This window comes from Mustela lutreola, chromosome X (genome assembly GCF_030435805.1).
Source record: "Mustela lutreola isolate mMusLut2 chromosome X, mMusLut2.pri, whole genome shotgun sequence".
Taxonomy (NCBI): Eukaryota; Metazoa; Chordata; class Mammalia; order Carnivora; family Mustelidae; genus Mustela; species Mustela lutreola.
In genome coordinates, this window is record NC_081308.1 from 132,432,451 (window position 1) to 132,452,705 (window position 20,255).

The 20,255-nt window shown below is 42.3% G+C and overlaps 3 protein-coding genes across 7 annotated transcripts in view; 1 reads left to right on the top strand and 2 right to left on the bottom strand.

Annotated features, from left to right (window-relative positions):
- Positions 1-1,495: 1,495 nt before the first annotated feature.
- Positions 1,496-10,784, bottom strand: CMC4 (C-X9-C motif containing 4). 3 transcript variants are annotated; one of them, XM_059156742.1, is made up of 3 exons: positions 10,645-10,784; positions 3,987-4,054; positions 1,496-1,854 (listed from the first exon to the last, which is right to left on the bottom strand). In XM_059156742.1, the coding sequence occupies exons 2-3, from the start codon at positions 4,042-4,044 to the stop codon at positions 1,706-1,708; spliced, it is 207 nt and encodes a 68-aa protein (XP_059012725.1). In that variant the 5' UTR covers positions 4,045-4,054; positions 10,645-10,784; the 3' UTR covers positions 1,496-1,705. The 3 variants fall into 3 exon arrangements, with proteins under 3 accessions (XP_059012725.1, XP_059012724.1, XP_059012723.1); XM_059156741.1 differs by lacking the exon at positions 10,645-10,784 and adding an exon at positions 4,973-5,103; XM_059156740.1 differs by lacking the exon at positions 10,645-10,784 and adding an exon at positions 4,284-4,964.
- MTCP1 (mature T cell proliferation 1) lies at positions 5,296-10,784 on the bottom strand. Its single transcript, XM_059156739.1, has 5 exons — positions 10,645-10,784; positions 5,950-6,101; positions 5,659-5,829; positions 5,526-5,577; positions 5,296-5,435 (listed from the first exon to the last, which is right to left on the bottom strand). Exons 2-4 carry the CDS (start codon positions 6,052-6,054, stop codon positions 5,530-5,532), a joined length of 324 nt encoding a protein of 107 aa, XP_059012722.1. The 5' UTR covers positions 6,055-6,101; positions 10,645-10,784; the 3' UTR covers positions 5,296-5,435; positions 5,526-5,529.
- A 534-nt stretch (positions 10,785-11,318) lies between these two features.
- Positions 11,319-20,255, top strand: part of BRCC3 (BRCA1/BRCA2-containing complex subunit 3) — a 55,416-nt gene continuing 46,479 nt past the window's right edge. Inside the window, exons 1-4 of one of the 3 annotated variants that reach the window (XM_059156687.1) lie at positions 11,319-11,524; positions 12,164-12,180; positions 12,891-12,945; positions 18,920-19,039. In XM_059156687.1, the coding sequence (XP_059012670.1) occupies positions 11,402-11,524; positions 12,164-12,180; positions 12,891-12,945; positions 18,920-19,039 (315 nt within the window). In that variant the 5' untranslated portion in view covers positions 11,319-11,401. The remainder of the gene's footprint in view (positions 11,525-12,163; positions 12,181-12,890; positions 12,946-18,919; positions 19,040-20,255) is intronic. The other 2 variants (XM_059156684.1, XM_059156685.1) reach the window with 2 other exon arrangements.

Sequence of the window (20,255 nt, forward strand, 5' to 3'; positions counted from 1 at the left end):
TTTTGGGAGATGATTAGTTCATGGAGGTGGAGGCCTCATGACTGGGATTAGTGTCTCTATTGAACAGACTCAGGAAAGCTTGCTCGCTCCCCTCCTGACATGGGAGGTGCCTTGAACTTGGACTTCCAGCCTTAGAACTGTGAGAAATACATACATGTCTGTTGTTCATAAGCCAGAATGGACTTACAGCAGCCCGAATGAACTAAGACAGGGACATATCAGAATTTTTGTTTCTGCCTCTGCTTAGAAAGTCATCTTTTTCTTCTGGGGGCAGGCTGGAGTGATGGTGGTTCTAGCACCTGTTTGAGGAAAGCAAATGGCCTGTTTGATACTGTCACTCTACCACCACCACATGAAGTCACTGACAACTGTCAACAGGCTTCCTACAGCAGCCTTGTATTAACATGAGGGTTCACTGTAACGTTTTGATTATAATAGATAAAACACCTAAGAATTCTGTTGCTGCCTGCCTTCCAACGAAGTGTTTTGTTTGTTTTGTTTTTTCAGTTTTCTCATGATAAATTAGGGGTTGTTAAACATTACAAGAATCATTTCTAGGCCTTTCCTACCACCCTTTGAGCAAATATTAAGTGTCTTCTTGCTAGGCACTGCAGTGGGGAGATAAAAGTAGAAAGAAATGCTCTCACTTGCATCTGGAAGGACACTGTGCTCTGAATTACTGGAAATTCAACAGCATGTAGTCTGAACGTGTCATGGTTGTGGCACTGGAGGGGTGTCTTTTCACCTGACACAGGACGAGTTTTATGAATGGTACTAGTAGTCCAAATTCAAAGGCTAAAGACAACTCATTAACATCTATATCAAGCAATTCTCCAATTCCCAGTGGACACTGACTAGGTATCCTACAAAATTGTTAGGGCGCTATCTACTTGGAATTAGTGTCAGATCTCCCAGGTTAGGGGCTCAGTCTAAAAGACTGCACCAAATTCAAACACCTATTGCTAAGTCCAGATTGTTACCTGTCCTCTGCCTCACTGGCTATAAATCTGAGGTTCCCAAGGACATCCTCCTTAGGTTTGATTAATTTGCTAGAGTTAACTACAGAACTCAAAAACATTTACTTCAACATTTGCCAGCTTATTATAAAGGATACAGATAAACAGCTAGATGAAGAGGTATAAAGGTCAAGGTCCCACATACAGGAGTTTCTGTATGGCTCCATTTCAGTCATGGCTGATTAAATCATTGGCCATTGGTGACTGATTTAACCTCCAGTCCCTCTCCCCTTCCCAGAGGTAAGGGGAGTGTGGGATTGAAAGTTCCAACCCTCTAATCACAGGGTTGGTTCCCCTGGCAACCAGTCCTCACGCATAGGTTACTATGCAAAAGTCACCTCAATAATGTGACAAGACACCTTTATCACTATTATCACTTAGGAAATTCCAAGGGTTTTAGGAGCTGTGTACCAGGAAAGGACAAAAAGACCAAATATATATTTCTTATAAGTCACAATATCGCAAGTACCAAACCAAAATTTTTCACTTAACAGGTTTATTTTAGCAGCTCAGTTTTATTACATTCTATATATTTAATATATTTCTATCTGTTCTGCATAGATGGCATATTCATTAACTTTTATAGTTGACTTTTTAATTTGATATGTGCTGCTACCTGGCCCAAAGAAAGAGGGAGACAAACTTGCTTGGTGGATACATGGTGCAGCATTTAACTTTTCAGCAGAACTTCACTTTGATGTCGGCTTCAGTGTCAGCTTTTCCTCCTCCTCTCTTTCAAATCCCGAACAGACGAGAGATCTTCCCTTAGGATATCGAGCGCAACACTTACGCAGTTCTTGGATGACAGCCTGACACTTAGATTCCATGTAGTTGTTGGCTGCAAAACAGACAGGCAGACCCTAGTCATGATCTCATAGAACTCAGATGCAGGGAAGTTTAGATCAGTGCTTCCCACTCCTTTTCACTTCATTTTATCTACAGACCTGGAAGAAAGAGGTAATTCTTTCTGATGTACAGACCAGTCAACAGGACAATTAGGGGGGAAAAAAAGCATGATTTAAAAGTGGTTGAGGGGCACTTGGGTGGCTCAGAGGGTTAAAGCCTCTGCCTTCGGCTCAGGTCATGGTCCCAGGGTCCTGGGATCGAGCCCCGCATCGGGCTCTCTGCTCAGCGGGGAGCCTGCTTCCTCCTCTCTCTCTCCGCCTGCCTCTCTGCCTACTTGTGATCTCTCTCTGTTGAATAAATAAAATCTTTAAAAAGAAAAAAAAAATAAAAGTGGTTGAAAGGTATTTTTACATATAAATTTCCTTTTCTTTCAGGTTAATAACTTACATACCCTTTTCTAGGACAGTGGTGGCTGTGGGATGTCCCTACCAAGTCTGTGCAACAGAGAGGGGGAAATTGCAGTCTCTGGATAGGGAGCTTTTTTACAGCTATGAGCTAAGAATGGTTACATTTTACAAGGGTTGCAAATACACACCCACATTCCCACCTACACTCTCTACAACAAAGACCTCCGGGCCTCCAAGGCCTAAAATATTTCCTATTTGGCCCTCTACAGAAAATATATGTAGAGCTCCTACTATACACAGACCTTAAGTCAGGGAGAACTTGACCTAAAGGTTCTAGGTCAGCTGCAGTCGATCCAAGTCCCCCAGTGCTAAAATGGGGTGCATGGGAGTTAGTCCCAGATTTTAAAAAACAAACAAGCACTAATTCTGACTAGAAAGAATATAGCAAAGTGGCTGAGTCCAAGTTTGGAGTCAAACCAAAAGGGTTCAAACCCGCACTGCACCCCTTACTAGACAAGTTATCTGACTTCTGTGTCAATTTATCCATCTATAAAACGGAGGTCATAGCAGCATCCACCTCATGGATGAAAGGACTAAATGACTTAATATGTTTAAAACACTATGGCTGTGCTTAATGCTAACTCAGTCCTGATATATATACATATATCCATATGTTGCTAATTCAAATAAGGTAAGAATTTATTTGGGAGAAGAAGCTGTGAAAAACATTTTCCTTTTTCTTAAATTTGGAGGAAAGAAAAGGATGAATAAAGTAGCATTACTATCATTATACATCAACATTGTAGATTAAGATTTTATGAAATACTGCTCACATCATAAAATGAAAAGTCTAAGAATGAAAGTTAAAAGGCGAAGGAAGTAGACAAACAAGGGTTTTCTTTAGTAGTGAATCTTTGGGTAAGTTCTTAACATTTTTCCTTCAGACCCTTCTCTATTACTTTACTAATGGGAAAAGTTAACAAAAACATCAGTGTTGAAGTTCAGAAAGCTCTATAGCTTTTCCATCTGTTCTTCTGCCAATAATCATTCACTGATTAAAAAAAATCCTCTAGCACTTGGTCAAACTTATTGGCCAATTTAGAACCAAATTAGGGGGAAAATCAAGTGGACAAATCACATCAAATATGCTTTAGTTGAAGTTTGCTTTTTTTAAAGACTTAGTTGCTGACTTGGCAGCCTGAACTCCGATTGCATTTTCAACCCCCATTTCTAATCTGATCGCTTTTAAAAAGTGGGTTTTCAGCCACAGTGAAGTATAACCAACCCATTTAAAACTAATCTTTTTAAGAAAGAACTTTGCTCACTCAGCTTAGTAATTTTTAACTCTGGCTGTACATTAAAATAACCTGGTTAGCTTTTTAGACTGATTCCTGCCCAGAACCCGTTTTCAGGAAGTCTGATTCAATTGTTCTAGGCAAGAGCTTTTTTTATAAGTTCTAATGTGTTTTAAAGATTTTAGTCTAATGTAGTTTAAAGATTCTAACGTATAACCAGGATCGCGAACATGAAGCTTGGATCATATCACTTTGTATTTTCTGCATCTTTGTTGAAACAATGAGAAAAATCTTCAGGATAATTACAGAAATACTACTTTTGAGAGGAGCTCATATCATTTGCTGATAAAAAGAAAAGCTGGTCTCTTGTAGTTGGTTCACAGATAAAGTGGAAAAATATAAAAAAGCATTTAACATACTACCTTGTAAACATTTCTGTATTTCACAGGCTTGTTTCTGGCACGGATCCTTCTGCGGCATATCCAGAAAACTAAAATAAGAGAAACGATTTTTATTTTGTCTTTTATCCATAAAGACTTGAAAGCCCCTCTAGATGGGATTTTCTTCTGAGACAACCAGGTATGCTAGAAAACAATTGCACTAAAAAATACTCTTCCCATTCATAGGATGAATCAACTGTATTTTTTATAATATCCATTTCATTCAGTTTTGAAGACATAAATAGCTTTACATGAAAATAAAACCTTGAATTCAATCACCTCATCTTGAATATCATAAACCAATTGCAGGTTAAAGGAGCCGATGCCACAGACCAATAGGCTTGCCCACTGCTCAGATATATCATTCGCAGAACCACCCTTGGTAAATGATTAAACTCCTTGAGCCTTTTTCCTTATTATTTTTTTCCGTATGATTTCCTTATAATTATTATTATGTAAAATGGGGGCCATCCCTATGTACCTCAAAGCATTAGTGGAAGGCTTAAGTGCACAGAATAGTCTAGCCGGGAAGGGAGGCAGTAATACAAGATTTTTTAAAAAAATAAAACCTTACTTTTAATGTACATAAACAGTTATGACTACTTTAACTCAGAAAATTCTTTATCAGGTAGTAAATGGTTTCCTAGGAATCAGTAATATTTGGTGCTATTATTACTTCCTGAGAAAGGTGCTAGTTAAGCAGCTAAAATAATTTTTTGAGCTCTTATAGAAACCAACTTATTTATCTGTAGCCAGAGAATGAATTTAAGTGCCCACGATTTTGATTAGCAACCTCTAAAAATTTGAAGGCACAATTTCAGAAAGGAAAAAGGCCCAGAAGCCTTTGTAGCCCATTTCATTAATTCAAATAACCTCCTCTTTTTTCAGAGCCCCCTAAGTTCTCCGTAAGATCCGAGTTAGGTCAGTACTGGGAGGGGAAACACTGGAGCAAAACCTGGGATATTTACAGGACGGGAGAAGGAAAGGCAGGTGAATTGCGCAGGGCAAATAAGCGACACATAGATGTTGATGCTGCTAGGAGCTGCTCTCTTCTCTCTAAACCAGTACCAAGTCCTTGGTGATCGGGGCATCTGTTCTGTAGCAGGTGCTGACTTTTGTGGGACTCATCAGATCCCAGTTCCAGCTGATGATGTCCATTAATGGTTCTATGGCAATTTCCAAAGGAGTCAATTTCAAGTTACATGTCCTGACTAAGTGCTTTTTTGACTTGCTTTCTGCCTGTGTGACCCCCTCTCTGCAGTTCCACTTGTGGTGTTCTTCATGACCCTTCCTAAGCTTCTGTGTTCTTGAGCAGTTTTTCAACCCAGTCCCTCCCCCCAGGCCCACAGGTGGGTGCACTGCAGTGGTGGATGAAGTGATTGCCTTATACTGAATAGAACAGAGGAGCATATCTTCCTAGAATCCCAGCACCTGGAAAACAAAGTAGATCATTAAAATCACAACCAAACAAACAGAGTGAAAAAGAAAAAGGGAGAACAGGGGAGAAATAGAAATACATACCAGGTTAATCATCAGGCAAAAGCTTAAGCAACAGCTCCTGTACTCCCCTGACCTGTCAGAAAAAGAAAGTTTATAGAGTTCTCTGTTGTAAGAGCCCCCAGTACAATGGAAGATGATTAAGCAACATGGGTACCATTAAATGATGCTGGATCTGCCACAAGCGAGAGTTGTTATCCATGTAGCGCTCCTCAGGGTAGAGTTGCCACATGAGAGGTAGCTGGGAGGTAAGAAGGTGACTTGGTCTAGCTGCGTCACCTAAGGGAACCTGAACTTGCTGGACTCGTGCCCTTAGGGAACTCGTCTCCTAATGGAAAAAAATGATCAAAAATAAAAGCAAAGATTTCAGAATTTTGAGACTGGTTAGAAACCAAGTTGCTTAAAAGCAAAATCAATTTAAAAAAATAAGCAAAATGTAAACACCTACCTCTTCCACGACGGCCACCCACGTGCGCTGGTATTCGTCGCGGTAGATGCCCTCTTGGTGAACCCAGAGGTGATCGGGTGGAGCCCCCACATCCTCTCCTGCCATTCTGGGCTTTGGGTTCCAATTCTAGCCCTGCTTTTCTCCACCTAAGCCTGCAGCACCCGCGCACAGGACACAGGTGTGACTTTTCGGGTTTGAATGAACTCACCAGTGAGCAAGGTGACCTGGAACTAGCAACCACCAACCAGAACAAAAACTCTTACATGTCTACTTGCACAGCCTGCGCGGAGCCGAGGCCACCTTATCAAGACACTCAAGTGCCACTCCGCAGAGCCTCAGGTCGCGCTAACTCTTGCCTGTGAAGCACTCAGCTCCCGAGCTCAGTGGGGAGCTCTGTGGAGATGTAGGACTAGCACCTCAGGAAGCTGGGCAGTGCTGTCAGTCTCTGCATTCACAAACTGAATGCAGTTAGCGATGGAGTGTGCACACTTACTTGGGCAGCGATGGATGCGTGTGCCATATTCCCCAGGTAAAAGCCCCTTTCAAGCAATTCCATTTTAAAGGACTGTGAAGGCTGAATTATGTGCATCGCTTTCTAAATTAAAATTCAAAGTTTGTTTTAAGGACAAACAACCTATTTATCAGCTTACTTAGAAAGGTTACTGATAGCAGTTGGGCATTTCCAGAAGGGGGTTTTCATGTTAAGGAAAATATTTAAGGTAGCATCATGGGATTCTGAAGCTGCAAAAGACTTTGGGGATCATGGTGATTGGGAGCGGAGAGCAAATGATGGTTATCCATCTAGGTCCTTGTTTCATTTTAATAATGCTTCAGGATGTCACTGGAACCCGTTTCTCCACAGAGGTGTGCATTTTAATTCTGATTTCACAAGTCAGAAGGCCAGAAAAGGCCTCCACCATTTGAGAGGTGTAAAGGAAGCAAATCTCCTGGGCAAACTCTTTCCATAACGCAGAGTCGGCTCTAACCCCATAAGGGTTTTCTGCCTAGCTCTGGATCTCATTTCAGGGCCTTGCGATTACTTGACCTGCATTTTGCAGGAATGAATAGTTTGTACCTGGCTCCTAGCATCATGGCATGGTTTCACTGTATTTCTTCCTCTGACAGAGCAGATACGGCATTGGGGGATCTGCCCCACTGAACAAACGCCTCCTATTCTCACTAGGTGGCCTTTAGGCAGGAGAGGAACTGTGGCACATCTCTGAAGGTTGCTGAACCATTACTGAGATTGCCAAGAGCAAATGAGATGCCAGAACACGGTATGATACAGCCAAGGAAAAGGCCTGAAAGAACTAATTGAGCCAAACCAAGCCCTCTTTTCAAGGACAGAAGGTTTTTTGTTTTTGTTTTTTTTCTTTCTTATCACTGTTAGTTCTCCTTCCCTAGTAGTAGAGGAAGATGTGTTTTAGAGATGTACTAAATGGTCTGATTTCAGAGCATCATAGTTGCTTCACCCATTGTATCCTGAATGGAATTGGCTCTGAGCCCATGGTAAGGCTCTCTAACCCATCTTACTGGGCTCTCTCATCACAAACTCATCTAAAGAACCCCTTCTCCTTCACCAAATCCCAGTTCTCTCTAGGGTTCCTGATTTCGCAGACTCAAAACTTGCAAGTTATCTTGGACTTCATCCTCTTCTTCGGTTGCTGCATCCTATCTGTCACCAATTTGAGCAAGCATCACTGCCACTATATTTGAGACAAACTTTCCCCTAAATAGTAGGTTCATTTCTAGCTCCAAATCCTTGCTTGAGCTTTCTACTTGCCTAACATGCCTCCACAAGCCATTCTGCCTATCTCAATACTATTATGGCAGATGCAGGTGCCTGCCTTCTCTAGGAAAACTTCGGGTCTCCTAGGACTACTGCAGCGTTTATGTCTCAGCTCAAGCTCATATTTTGGCCTCTAATTATAAATTGCCTTTGCACATTTGCTCTGCTTATTTCACAAGCCTTGTCTCCCCTCAAATACAGTATTATAAGGTCTTCCATAAAAGGAATGATATAGTAGTACTGGGCACCTGAAGTGTCCATACTAGTCAGTGTTCCTGTGCACGAGGAGTGAGTAGATATGTACGCGGAGCAGAGAGGGGAAACAGATAGAGACCACATATACGTGGGTGGAGACAGATTCTTTAGGTATATTATACAACCATATATTCTGTCAAAGTCATTTTTTTTCCATTTAGCAGATACAGTTGTTCTGCCTCTCCTTTTCCCCAGGGCTGTGGAAAGGAGAGATACAAACAAAAATATATATATATATTTTGAGTACAAAAGAAATAAGTATGGCCATTAAAAAAAAATAGAAACCAAGTATTAAGAGTTTCACTACCATCTCTCCTTCACAGATAGTCAACAACTAATATATCGACATTTAAGCTTGTTTTGAATGAAAAGCAAAATTTTACTGGTTGCACTGACATCAAAATGAAATGATTCCAGTGATATAGAGGGCAGATAAATTGGAGATGATAGTCTCAGTTACTATGAATTACAACAAAGAGGCCTATGAGTCACTACAAAATATTCTCAGAAGAAAGGCCGTGTGATGTGCTGCTGGGACCTAAAGGCCAACATGCTGGGCATCTGTAGGATGAGCCGAGGAACAAATTCCCACTCGTGACCCTGCACTTATGTGTGTCACCACTCACGGTGAAGCTGCTGCATGAGCACAAGCCAAAGGCTGAAGGCCTAAGATTAAGATGAAGGATCATACAATCACAGGTTGTATAAATTGGAAACCATTTCCCTAAAATGTCCTTCTTGGAACACTTGCCTCTAACTTTTTCCTTGGTCAGATACATTTGGGAATCTTATAGTCACAAGGCTCATAAGTGTGGTAAAACCTCTGGCCAGTCACACAGTAAAGAAACCTTATTTTAACATTTCCCAAATTCATTTGACTAGAGAACATTCTTCTGCACATGAAACTTGTTCACAAAATTCAGAACATCTTGAACTAAGATGAATCTCTAAAATCCTCAAGATAAACTCAGGTACAATATGCAATATAATACCTAATATAGACCTCCTCCACTCCAAAGGAATACTACCATCTGCAAATTCAAATGGATTCAAAAAGTGCTTTTATGGCTTTATCATCCATTAAGGCACTAAAGCAGATAGTCCCCATGGGGGTCACCTTGATGTCATGGCCAGAGACCACACTGGCCTAGACACACTATTTCCTAGTAAGGAAATAATTTCATAATTTCATTTGGAGGAAAAATTTAATAAATTTCATGTTAAATGGATGATAAACGACATAGAAAGCCTTCCTTATGAAAAGTATAATTTACTTCCATTTCCAGGTGTTTGAACAATTTGTAAACACTAACTGGTTGAACATAGTTATTTTCTTTGAAGTGAATTAATCAACTGATTTAATCACAATGGGTGAAGTTACTAAGAACACATGCCCTGATTTTGCTACTTGCAGTGGGAATTGGGACATGTTAACGTCTCTACACTTGTTTTTTGAGGTGTAAAATGAGCAATAAACAACGTATTGATTATAATGGTCAGCATTTACTTATTTTATGTTTTATGGATACTGTTATTATGGCCACTTACAGATGAAGGTAGTAAGTAAGGTACAGAGAAGTTAGGTGACTTGTATGAAGTCAGAACACAGGTAGGAATTGTACAGTCTGATTCCCATTTGGGTAGTTTACATGGAAAGGTAGCAAAAAAATAAGTATGCTGTAATAGTCTTTTTCTGTACTCTACTTAAACATTTAGAACTGTAAAATGTAGCCACGAGCATTATAAAAGTTAGAGAATGTTGGTATAATATTTGAGATTGACGAACACCAGCAAGAAAAATAAGGTGTTTTTGTTGTTGAAGGTGCCTAAAGGCACTTTATAAAGTCAATACATTCCATTGCTAAAGATAATAATGAGAAGAGCCGTTGTTGTCCCATTAAGGCAGGGCGTACAAGTCACAAACAGTAACTAATATATGTGTCACAAACATAACTATTACATGGTGTAAAACCGAGACTTAAGAGAAAATTTTGATGGGTCCAATGTAATTGCACAATTTAAGTTTTGCCCAACGTTCATCATTACCAAGATGAATCATGGAAAGAGGTGCCGTGTGATCCTTTTGCGTTAGGTAAAAATGGGGGTTGCCGGTGTATCTGTCAGAGATAATATCATTGGATGTGGACCCTGTCTGTGGGGGGATTTGGGTTGGAACTGAGTTGGGAGAAAAGAGCAAAGCATCAACACCTCCTCAAGGAGCACGTTGGGAATGTTCCCTTTCCAGTACTGCCATGCCTGCCTGGTTTCAACACTGCGCAGGGAAGGGAAAACAGACATAAACACTCTGATTTTGCACGGTTCCTACAACCCACGTGTAATCCCTAGTCTTGGGAGTTGAAAGAGCTGTACTTTTACCCGTGGCACGTTTGACATTCCTGAAAAGAAAACCTATTTTCCATGGAATTTCACCACGTCTGATATGGAGACAAGAGGAGCTGAGGAAATTGACATTGTGGATATCGACCGCGAGACATCCCAGACCTTTAATACAACTGGAGGCCCCCATTCCCGTGCCCTGCAGCGAACGCGTAGGAGCCCTACGAGCCTATGTAGAACACAGCAGCAGCCAAGCTTAAGAGTGATACTTTTTCAGATACAGTGTAGCACTGTTTCTGGAAGAGGTTACTCACATGAATATAATGTTTCTCGGGCTAATTAATCCGCCTCAGGAGCAGCGAGGCTAAAACTTCCAGGTTTCCCCGCCCTGGGCCACTCAAGCCGCGATCGGGACGTGAGCCCGGGGCGAGCCGAGGGGCATCCCGGGCCGAGGTCACCCGAACCGAAGTTAGGAGGCGAGGGCCGGCGACCGGAAGCGGTCCAGGGAGAGTTGTACAAAATTCAGGGCCGTAACTTGGAAACCGAGCGAAATAAAATAAGACCTGAACTGTCTTAGGACCGAATTTCACAGGAGCGTGCCTCTGGCTCAGGAGGCCGGCGCGCGCGGCGAGGCCACCTCAAAGGGCTGTCCCCGGAGCGTGTAGGCCGCGTACGGCTCTCCTCAGCGGGCGGGCAAAATGGGCGCGGGCGCTCCAGAGGCGCCGGCCCCGCCGCTCGGGCGCCGCTCTCAGAGCACGACGGCCCGCGAACCGCGAGCGCCGCCTCCCTGCCCTCCCCGCCACCGGGCCTGACGCCCCGACCGCGGCCGGTTACCGCCCTGCGCCCTACGGCCACGCCTGCCCCAACCGGCGCGGGCGTCTCCCAGGTGCCGCCGGGCCGGCCCCGCCCCGCCCCCGCGCGCCCGCCTCGAGCCCCGCCCCTCCCCTCCCCGCCCCGCCCTGCCCTGCCCGCGCTCCCCTAGCCCCGCCCCCGCGGAACCCGCGCGCCGAAGCACCCGGTTGGCCAGGCCCGGATTGGGCCCGAGGCGGACGTGAGCAGGGTCGGACCAAGATGGCGGTGCAGGTGGTACAAGCGGTGCAAGCGGTTCATCTCGAGTCGGATGCTTTCCTAGTTTGCCTCAACCACGCTCTGAGCACCGAGAAGGAGGAGGTGATGGGGCTGTGTATAGGGGAGGTGAGTAGGTCACTTAGCCTGACCGGAACCCTGCTGAGCAGACGCAGCGTGTCCCCGGGTTGGGTGTCGGCGGCGCCCAGGGCTGCGGAGGCTACGGGAACCTCTGACCGACACCCTTGGACCGAGACTTGGGATGATCAGGTAGTGCAGGCCCCGTGCCTTCTGTCGCTGAACCCGCGTTGAGTCTCCTGCAACGCCACAGCGATCTGCATAATCCTCTGGGTGGGCCTTGCAGTTTCTCCAGATCGAGTGATTACCCCATTGACCAAAACCGCGAGTCAGGCCGCAAAGACACTGTAGTATAATGAGGACGGGAGTGTATCAGGAAGCAGCCAACCACGGTTAGGGTCCCTGGCCTCGACTCCAGTCTTCTTTCTGGGACGCCTTCTAAGGGTATCAGAAAACCAGACAGAGAAGAGGGTTCCAAAGACGCAAAGGTTTCCACGGGGTTAAGTGTTGCAGAGAGGAGAAAGACGATGAGAAGACATACCTTGGTTGACTATAATCCGAAGTAAGAACTCTCCAGCCTCTCATGCTGGTATACAGGAACACATGACCCACGTTTCATAGAATCTCCATCCCTGTACATCAGACGGGCGTAATGTGATCAGTAATGTTTTCTGCTTTTTCCCACTCTAGTTGAATGATGACACAAGGTAAGAATATATTTCTTTACTCATATCTTTTAATCTATATCTTACTGTTAACTCAAAATGATGACAAGCTTGGCAGTATCGTGTACAACTTCTATTTTAACTTACCATTATGAGTCCGGAGCTCCCTCACTGACACACTTTGAATTCCACCCCAACTCTGAAGGTTGGTTTCCACCTTACTTCCTACTTGGAGAATTTTCAGTTTGATATATGTATGATCTTCTGGAAAAAATATGGGTAGTAATACCAAGATCATGAGTGAACCTATGAAAGCTCGTACACATAGAATTTTGTATGACTTGTATACTGCTGTTACATTCCATTTTGTGGCTTTATGTTCTGTCTCCCCTGAAATGACAACGAAATACAGGTAATTTTCTTTGCATCTAAACTGTCAGTGGCTTGCTCCTTCCCTCTGGTGGGCTCTAAAATGATCTCATATGGCCAGAAACTTGAGTGCTTCAGGAGGCAAAAGCTTTAGGTGATGTTTATTTAAATTTCAAAGCATAGCAGAGTGTGTATTTCACAAGCCCACCTCTTTAATACCGGGTATTCTAGGAATTTCACATTGCCACTGAACACATTATGTACTTAGGCACTCTTCCTTTGTTTCTGCTAAGAATTCACTGCAAATCTTGTTACTTTGCTTTAATATCTTTTTATATTCCAAAATTCAGTTCCCTTTTTTCCCCCTAATTTATCCCCAAAAGGAGTGACTCCAAATTTACGTATACTGGAACTGAAATACGCACAGTTGCTGAAAAGGTATGTATGCTAGAATTTTGCATGATAGAAACTTGCAGTTGGGGAGGGATTTCTTTCCTACTCTGATGATCTCAGCCCAGGATTAATCCGATCTGCGCAGGCCTGCACTTATGGTTGGGTAGGATGTTCTCTCCAGTAAAACCAGATGAAGAGTGTACTCACTGGGACTGGAACCCAATTTTTCTGTTTGCAGCAAATTCAGATGACGAATCACTCCTTGCCGTTCTCTGCCTGATCTCTGGCCCTTCTCCCTGCTTCCTTGAACTTTTGCTGGTTTTGCTTCCTTGAGATCTGTGAATTCCTTCACATCACTGTTACCTCCTTATCTCAAGTCCCAATTCCTGTTTTGGCAACCTTTTGCTGTAAGCAAACTATGCATAACTCATACTTCTTAGTTTATCGTGACTTTTTTCCTGTCTACAATCCTGCCTCACCTTTTCTGGCATGCTCTAGCCTTCATGGTCTAGTAGAATGCTTTTCAACATTCACTTTTTGGTTCGTTGTGTTTCCAATGTGTTGCAGGCCACTGCTTTTGTAAAATACAGTAAAAATAAATTATGGCCTCTTCTCTGCTAGGCAGATGATGGGCGTGATAAAAACTATCAGGCCAAACAACTCCATCTAGTTTTTACCCCTATATCCAAACTTCTCCATGTTAACCACTTTGCCTCCTTTCTTCCCATATCAAGGAAAGAAGTTTACTTCCTATCCAGAGCTCTTCAAAAAACTCGTTCATCAAATATCCTCTCTTCTGAGTCTTCAACCTTTTGACATTTTTTCCCCCTTAGGATACAGATGTGCTTAAATTACTCTCATTTTACAAAGGAAAGAAAAATAACTTTTCAATCCCTGTAGTTACTAGAATCCTTTGAATAATCAGACCTCTTAAAAGAATAGGCTACAATCATTATAATTTCTTTACCTTCAGTAGTCACACATACCAAGTTCTGGTTTCCAGTTCCGTCTCTCCAGCCACCTCCCCATAGCTGTATCAGTGGATTATTTCTTGGTGCTAATCTTAAATCTTTCTCCTTGGAACGCTGAACTGTTGGGGGTTTTCTGTTTTGTTGTATCTCCCTATTCCTCTTCTCTCCCTCCCGTCCATTATGGTCTCCTCTTCATCCTCCGCATTAAATATTGGTATTCTCCAAGTTTTTGGCTTGGCCTCCTTGCCTTCCCAGAATGTCTTCTGGGCAACATTACCTTCCCTATGGCTTTAGCTACAACATTGAAGTTCAATCTCGCTTCAAATCTTTCCTCTGATACTCACTGTGGGACTTTGGGCATGTTACTTAACATCTGTGAGCTTTGATTTCTTTGTCTGTAAAACAGGGATAATGACAGTGACTAACCTCATAGAATTGTTGGGAGAGTTGAATTTGGGTAATATACGAAAACACTCATTTGTGAACTAGACACGGTAATAGAACCAACCTGTCCACTGGGGAGTTATTTTTATTTAGATAGTTATTTTTAATTTCAAGTTTTAATTGAAATTCCAGTTAACATGTAGTGTAATATTGGTTTTATGAGTCAAATTTAGTGATTCATCACTTACATACAACACCCAGTGCTTATCACAAGTGCCCTCCTTAATGCCCAGTACCCTTAATGCCCGGCCCACTTCCCTCTATCAACCCCTAGTTTGTTCGCTATAGTTAAGAGTCTGTTTTATGGTTTGCCCCTCTTTGTTTTTTCCCCTATGTTCGTGTTTTGTTTCTTAAATTCCACATATGAATGGAATCGTATGGTATTTGTCTTTCTCTGATAGACTTATTTCACTTAGCACAATCCACTCTAGCTCTGTCCACACAGTTGCAGATGGCAAGATTTCATCCTTTTTATGGCTGACTAATATTCCTACACACACACACACACACACACACACCCCACACACACACCATATACCTCCTTTTCCTTAGCCATTCATTAGTCTATGGACATGTGGGCTCTTTCCATAATTTGGCCGTTGTTGTAAATATTTACCAAGTTAATAAATGGAAAGCACTTTTCCAGGTGCCTGACACATGGCAGGTAGCCAATAAGTATTTTGTTAATATCTAGTAGATAATAGTAATATCAATTATCCCAAGCTCTAGAACTTCATACTCTACTGCCTCTTTCAAGTTTAGCTGGACAGAGGCATCTTAAACTAACATGTTCAAAACTAAACCTTCCCTCTTGCTCGAACCCACTCCAACATTCCTCCACCACAGTAGTTCCCAAGCCTGGGGGTGCCTTGGAATTACCCAGTAAGCTTACGAAATCCTGATGCCAACTCTGTTGGTCTGGGGTGAGACCTCGGCGGCAGGAGTTTGAGAACTTCCCCAGGCGATTCTAACACGCAGCCGTGTTTGGGCACCACTCAAAGCCATTCACAACTGTAGTTTGCTTCCGTTTTATTTCCAGCACCTCATCCCAACTGCGGCCACCTTATTGGAGGTCCTTGTCACTTCTGTTCTTGAACACTTGCTATCCTCTCCCCAGTCTTGCCTCCAGTCTCTTGCCTCTAGTCCTCTCTTCTGGTTGCTTAGGGTATGATCTTTTGAGAACGTAAGTGTGACATAAGTGTGCTTAAAATTGGTGCATTTCCCATTACCTTTAGGATGAAGCTCCATTAGTTAAGCATTCAGGGCCTTCTTGATATCATTTCTGTTTATTTCCAACTTCTAACCATGGTAAATTACAGCATTTTCCAGGTTATGTTGTACTGTTCCATTCGTTGTATCTGTTGGGTTTTATGCTCGGACTGCTTCCCTCTCCTCTGCTTGGTTAACTCCTTATCCCTTGCAGCTGCCACCTGTCTCCTTTAAGGAATCTGCCCTGACCCGTAGGCTAGGTTAGAAAGGGTTCTCTGTGCTCCGACTGCTCCTTGAGTGCGTGTGTGCTGTCCTCGAGCTGTTCACCTATCTCTCTTCCTGGACATGACTACTGTATCCTGTTCATCTTTCTGTACTTAGGCCTTCATGCAGTGCCTTACGTACAAGTATATAGTCAATAAACATATGTTGTACGAATGAACATACATTCCCTAAAATAGGAAATTAGTGTTTACCTGCCTGTGAGCCATGGAGAGGCATGCCAGGGGCCTCAAGGTCCTATAAAGGGCGTGATGGTAAATACATACTTTGTTGCAGTTACTTAGCTACAATACATAAATGAACCAACGTGGCCAGATTTTGCCCAAGGGAGGCTGGGCAGGCCAAACTTTGCTAGCCCTTGTTCTGTACCAAGACAGAGGAGCAAAAGCAACTGGGTTTTAGTACTTGAGTTCCAAGAGTGAAAAGGCGTGGGGCCAGTCTAGCTAAACTGGAATATTTTATGTGACTAGGACTGTAACAGAGTTAGGGTTAGGGTCATTCCTAACCCTAACCTTAACCCTAACCCTAAGCCTCAAGCCCGTCAACTACCTGTGGCTTTCAGGGACATCTGTGAGTCCTTTGTGGCCTTTATTTATACTTGTCTTATTTTCTTTTTTATCTGTGTCTGGGCTGGTCTTGCCATCCTATCCTGAACTTCTTTTCCTCCTTCCTCTAGGCACTGAAATCTTATCTTACAACAGAGAGAGAAAAAAGTCACCCTGGGCATCAACTCCTACTAAAATACATTGCCAGTCTTAATGATGTAATTTTATTTTTCAGGAGTCCATGCCCTCATCTGGAATTCTGTATTGATTTGTACTGGTCAAATAGATACTAAACTTCATGAATTCAGTGATCTTATCTTTTTAGTAGATGTTATCATGGCTTATCTTTGCCATCCTTTTATTTTTGGTCTTTTTGTATACTGATATTTAAAGTGTGTTTTTCTTATTAGCAGCATTTAGTTTTTTAAAAATCTAGTCTGATCACACTCCAATTATATTTAATGTAATTGTTGATATATGTGGGTTATGGCTTTATCTTTTTGCTTTGTATTAGACCGGCTTGTTTGCTTTTTCTCTTTTTCTTGGCTTTTGAGTCAGTCAGATATGCTTTATTATTATTATTATTTATTATTATTATCTCACTGGGAGCCTCCCGGTTGCAACATTTTTTTTCACTTTCCTTCAATATGCATTCCTGATTTGTTCATTTTCCTGATAACTATTTCCTGATAACATTTCCCTGATAATGCTAGAACCTTAGAATACTTTAATTTCATCCTTTAGATTAGTTGTCACATACTTTAATTCTACAGATATGTTAAGCCCCCTGTGGCATTGTTACTACTGTTTCGTGTGGTTAGTATTCATTTATATTTACTCACATATTTTACCTTTTATAGTGTTTTTCATTTCTTCCTCTGTATCTGGGGTTTTCCTTCTTCCTGAAGAGGTCTCTTTAGTACTTCTGTGCCGATACTGAAATCTCTCAGTTTTTGCTTCTGAAAATGTCTTTATTTTGCCTTCATTCTTTGAATATAGAATTCTTGGTTGGTGGATCTTGTCTTCATGCACTTAATATGTCACTACATCCTCTCTAGGCTTTCATAGTTTCTGTTGAAAACTCAGCTTTTTGTCCTGTTGTTCCTTGTTTCTATCTCTGCTTTTGATTTTCTTTATTGTGTACTCTGTGCCTGCCAGACACTGTACCGTTGATGGGGATAAAAATATAACTAAAACATGATCCTTGCCTGCCCTTCCAAAGCTTATGTTCTGTAGAGGAGAAAATTATGTCTACATGCTATAAACTATAGTGAGACGTGTGTATTATAAAAACAGTTGTACGGGAGGGGAGAGTGAGCAGGGAATTTGAAGCTGTGAAAGACTTCACTTGGTGGAAAAAGGCAAAAAGCTGACCACATGTGCCTAATGGCTGCCTAATGGTGCCTTCATGAGTCTCCTCTGTGATTTCACATCTGCCAATGCCACACCTATGTTTTCCCATGAAACTTGTAAACCATATTTCTAACCCTAACCCTAACCCTAACCATCTCATACTTCTGATTTTCACTCCTCTGTCTTCCTTTTTGGCTCTTCTTGGTCTGCCTCATCTGAAACATTAAGTTGGGCCTGGACCCCTGCTCCCTCTCCCTGCTCTATTCCTTGACTCTTATTTACATCTTCTTATCCTAGATCAGCTCATTTCCTTCCCTCCTGATCCTTTTCAAACTTAGATCTGTCTCCTGGGTTTCAGTGAGATTCAACCTTGAAATTTTAGAGGTTATCCTTATCAACTTCCTGTCCTCTATCACCCAGGGCCATTAGTTACCAAATCTTGTGGATTCTGCCTTCGTAATGAATCTCAAATCTGTTTCTTCTGTCTCTTCAATCCAAATCTCAAATCTTCACATCCAGGCTTTCTGAAACAGTACCCTTCCTTCCTGTGCATCCTGCCGATCATGGTGTCAAGGCCCCATACATTTTTGTCCTGATCTTTCTTGGTCTTACTGTCTGCCATTCCATCTCAAGTTCTGTACTTAAAGCAGTTGGCCAACATGTCTCCCAGACATCTTACTTATATCAGTTTGGCACCTACAGAAATTCTTTGTGTTTGTACACACGCACACACACTCAGAGCAGTCAGGAAATAGTACACTTGTTGGCGAGTTTTTTCTAATCAAAGTGACTCCTTTCCTCTAAGCTCTTGTAGCATTGATTTACTACATGATTTCATTATCGTTTCATGTATGATACCTGCTGCTTAAGCAGACTGATAGCATTTTGAATACTTGGACGTCAGCCTCTGATTGTCAGCCGTGGATTGTCAGACTCTGACTCTTGTTCTTTTCTGTGAGAGTATCCTGCACGTAGTTGTTAATCAAATGGTTATTAGTTATCATTCAGAACACTGTTCCTTCATCCAAATGTTAGCCTTTATGTTTTTATTTTGAAATGCATATATTGAGGTTGGATGTCTTCTATTTGACATATTCTATTATTCATGAGAAAATCATCCGTTTTCTAAATGCAGTTTTTAACCTGATAATATAATACAATACATGTGTTATGGGAGAAAGACAGAATTAAGTATTTCTGTGGCTTTCCCTCTAGGTTGACACCGTCAGAATTGTCCACATTCACTCTGTCATCATCTTGCGACGTTCGGACAAGAGGAAGGACCGAGTGGAAATTTCTCCAGAGCAGCTGTCTGCAGCCTCCACAGAGGCAGAGATATCCTTACTAGTCAATAAGAAGTTTGGACGTGCTCTGGAACTTCTGGGCCAGGCTCCTCCATTTGCTGCCTTAGCCTGCTTGTGGAAATTTCGCAGGTTTCCTTCCTGGTGACTCTTTCCCAGTTTTCATATTTACCTGACAGGTCCAGTTGTTTGATTAATCAGATTTTCTTCCCATTTTTCCTTTTGAGTGGCTTTTATTAGAAAAATTAGAAATTTCTAACGTTCCTGCTCTTAAATGCGGGAAGATCCCAAGGTCAAACCTGTGGCAATGAACTTTATGGGGGAGTTCCCTCCTCCTTCCTTTCATTCCCCCACTGCCCCTCTCCAGCTCCCTCTGTCCCCCTCCCAAGTTTTCCTAATATGATTTCATTTCTAGGCCTTAGATGATCTTGGTCTCCATACTTTGAAGAGATTTCCTTTTGAGGCTGCCTCTCAAAAAATGCATTGCTGAAAACCGAATGCAATATTCCCTGTTAAATATAACCAAAAAAGTATCAAATGCGACATTTGCATAACTAACCCTATGATCGGGACTCCATACCTCAGCTATAGCAAGTTAAAGTTGCATCAGTGGCTTTTAGTAATTCAGTGTTTTTTTATTATTAAGTTTATCTTGTCAATTAAAAGTAACTTTTAAAAATAGGCAGTTTACATGCTCAGTACAAACTTTAAAGGTACAAAAACATGTACAAAGTAAGTGTTTCTCTCCAACCTCAATGCCTCAGTTCTCTCATGGTCTGTCCCTGGACATAACTAGGGTTCTCAGGTTTTCATGTATCCCCTACCGTTGAATTCTGAGCATATGGAAATGTACACGAATATTTTCCATTAAAAAAAACTAATATATAACAGCTCATGACTTTGTTTAACAGTGTGTATCCAGACAGTTGTTCACATTGTACTTGGAGGTGCAGAATATAACCCTGGACGACTGCTTTGTCCTTGTGCAGGTGTTTAGGTTGGCAGGAGTCCTTTCCTGTGCTGCCGTGTAACCTTACACCTTACCCGCAGTTCACAAATGTGCACTTGGATCTGTACGGTCTGGTCTGAGAGCTGGAGCTGCTGGAGCAAAGGTTGTGTGTGCTTGTAGCTGTAGCTGCTTAGCCAGCTTTTTCTCTGGCGGTATTCAGGGGTGCCTGGTGCCCTGCGCCTTCGTAAACACTGTGGGTTATCACAAGTTTCTGTTTCTGTGCTCCCAGGCCAGGGTATGT

Bases quoted from the DNA above. Each gene is read 5' to 3' on its own strand.
- CMC4 (XM_059156740.1), bottom strand. From the start codon at position 4,369: ATGATATATCTGAGCAGTGGGCAAGCCTATTGGTCTGTGGCATCGGCT. The intron at 4,055-4,283 runs GTGATTGAATTC...CTCTTATTTTAG, and splicing joins TTTATGATATTCAAGATGAG to TTTTCTGGATATGCCGCAGA. The intron at 1,855-3,986 runs GTAGTATGTTAA...TCTGTTTTGCAG, and splicing joins AATACAGAAATGTTTACAAG to CCAACAACTACATGGAATCT.
- MTCP1 (XM_059156739.1), bottom strand. From the start codon at position 6,054: ATGGCAGGAGAGGATGTGGGGGCTCCACCCGATCACCTCTGGGTTCAC. The intron at 5,830-5,949 runs GTAGGTGTTTAC...TTTTTCCATTAG, and splicing joins GGGTGGCCGTCGTGGAAGAG to GAGACGAGTTCCCTAAGGGC. The intron at 5,578-5,658 runs GTACCCATGTTG...TTTTTCTGACAG, and splicing joins AGATCCAGCATCATTTAATG to GTCAGGGGAGTACAGGAGCT.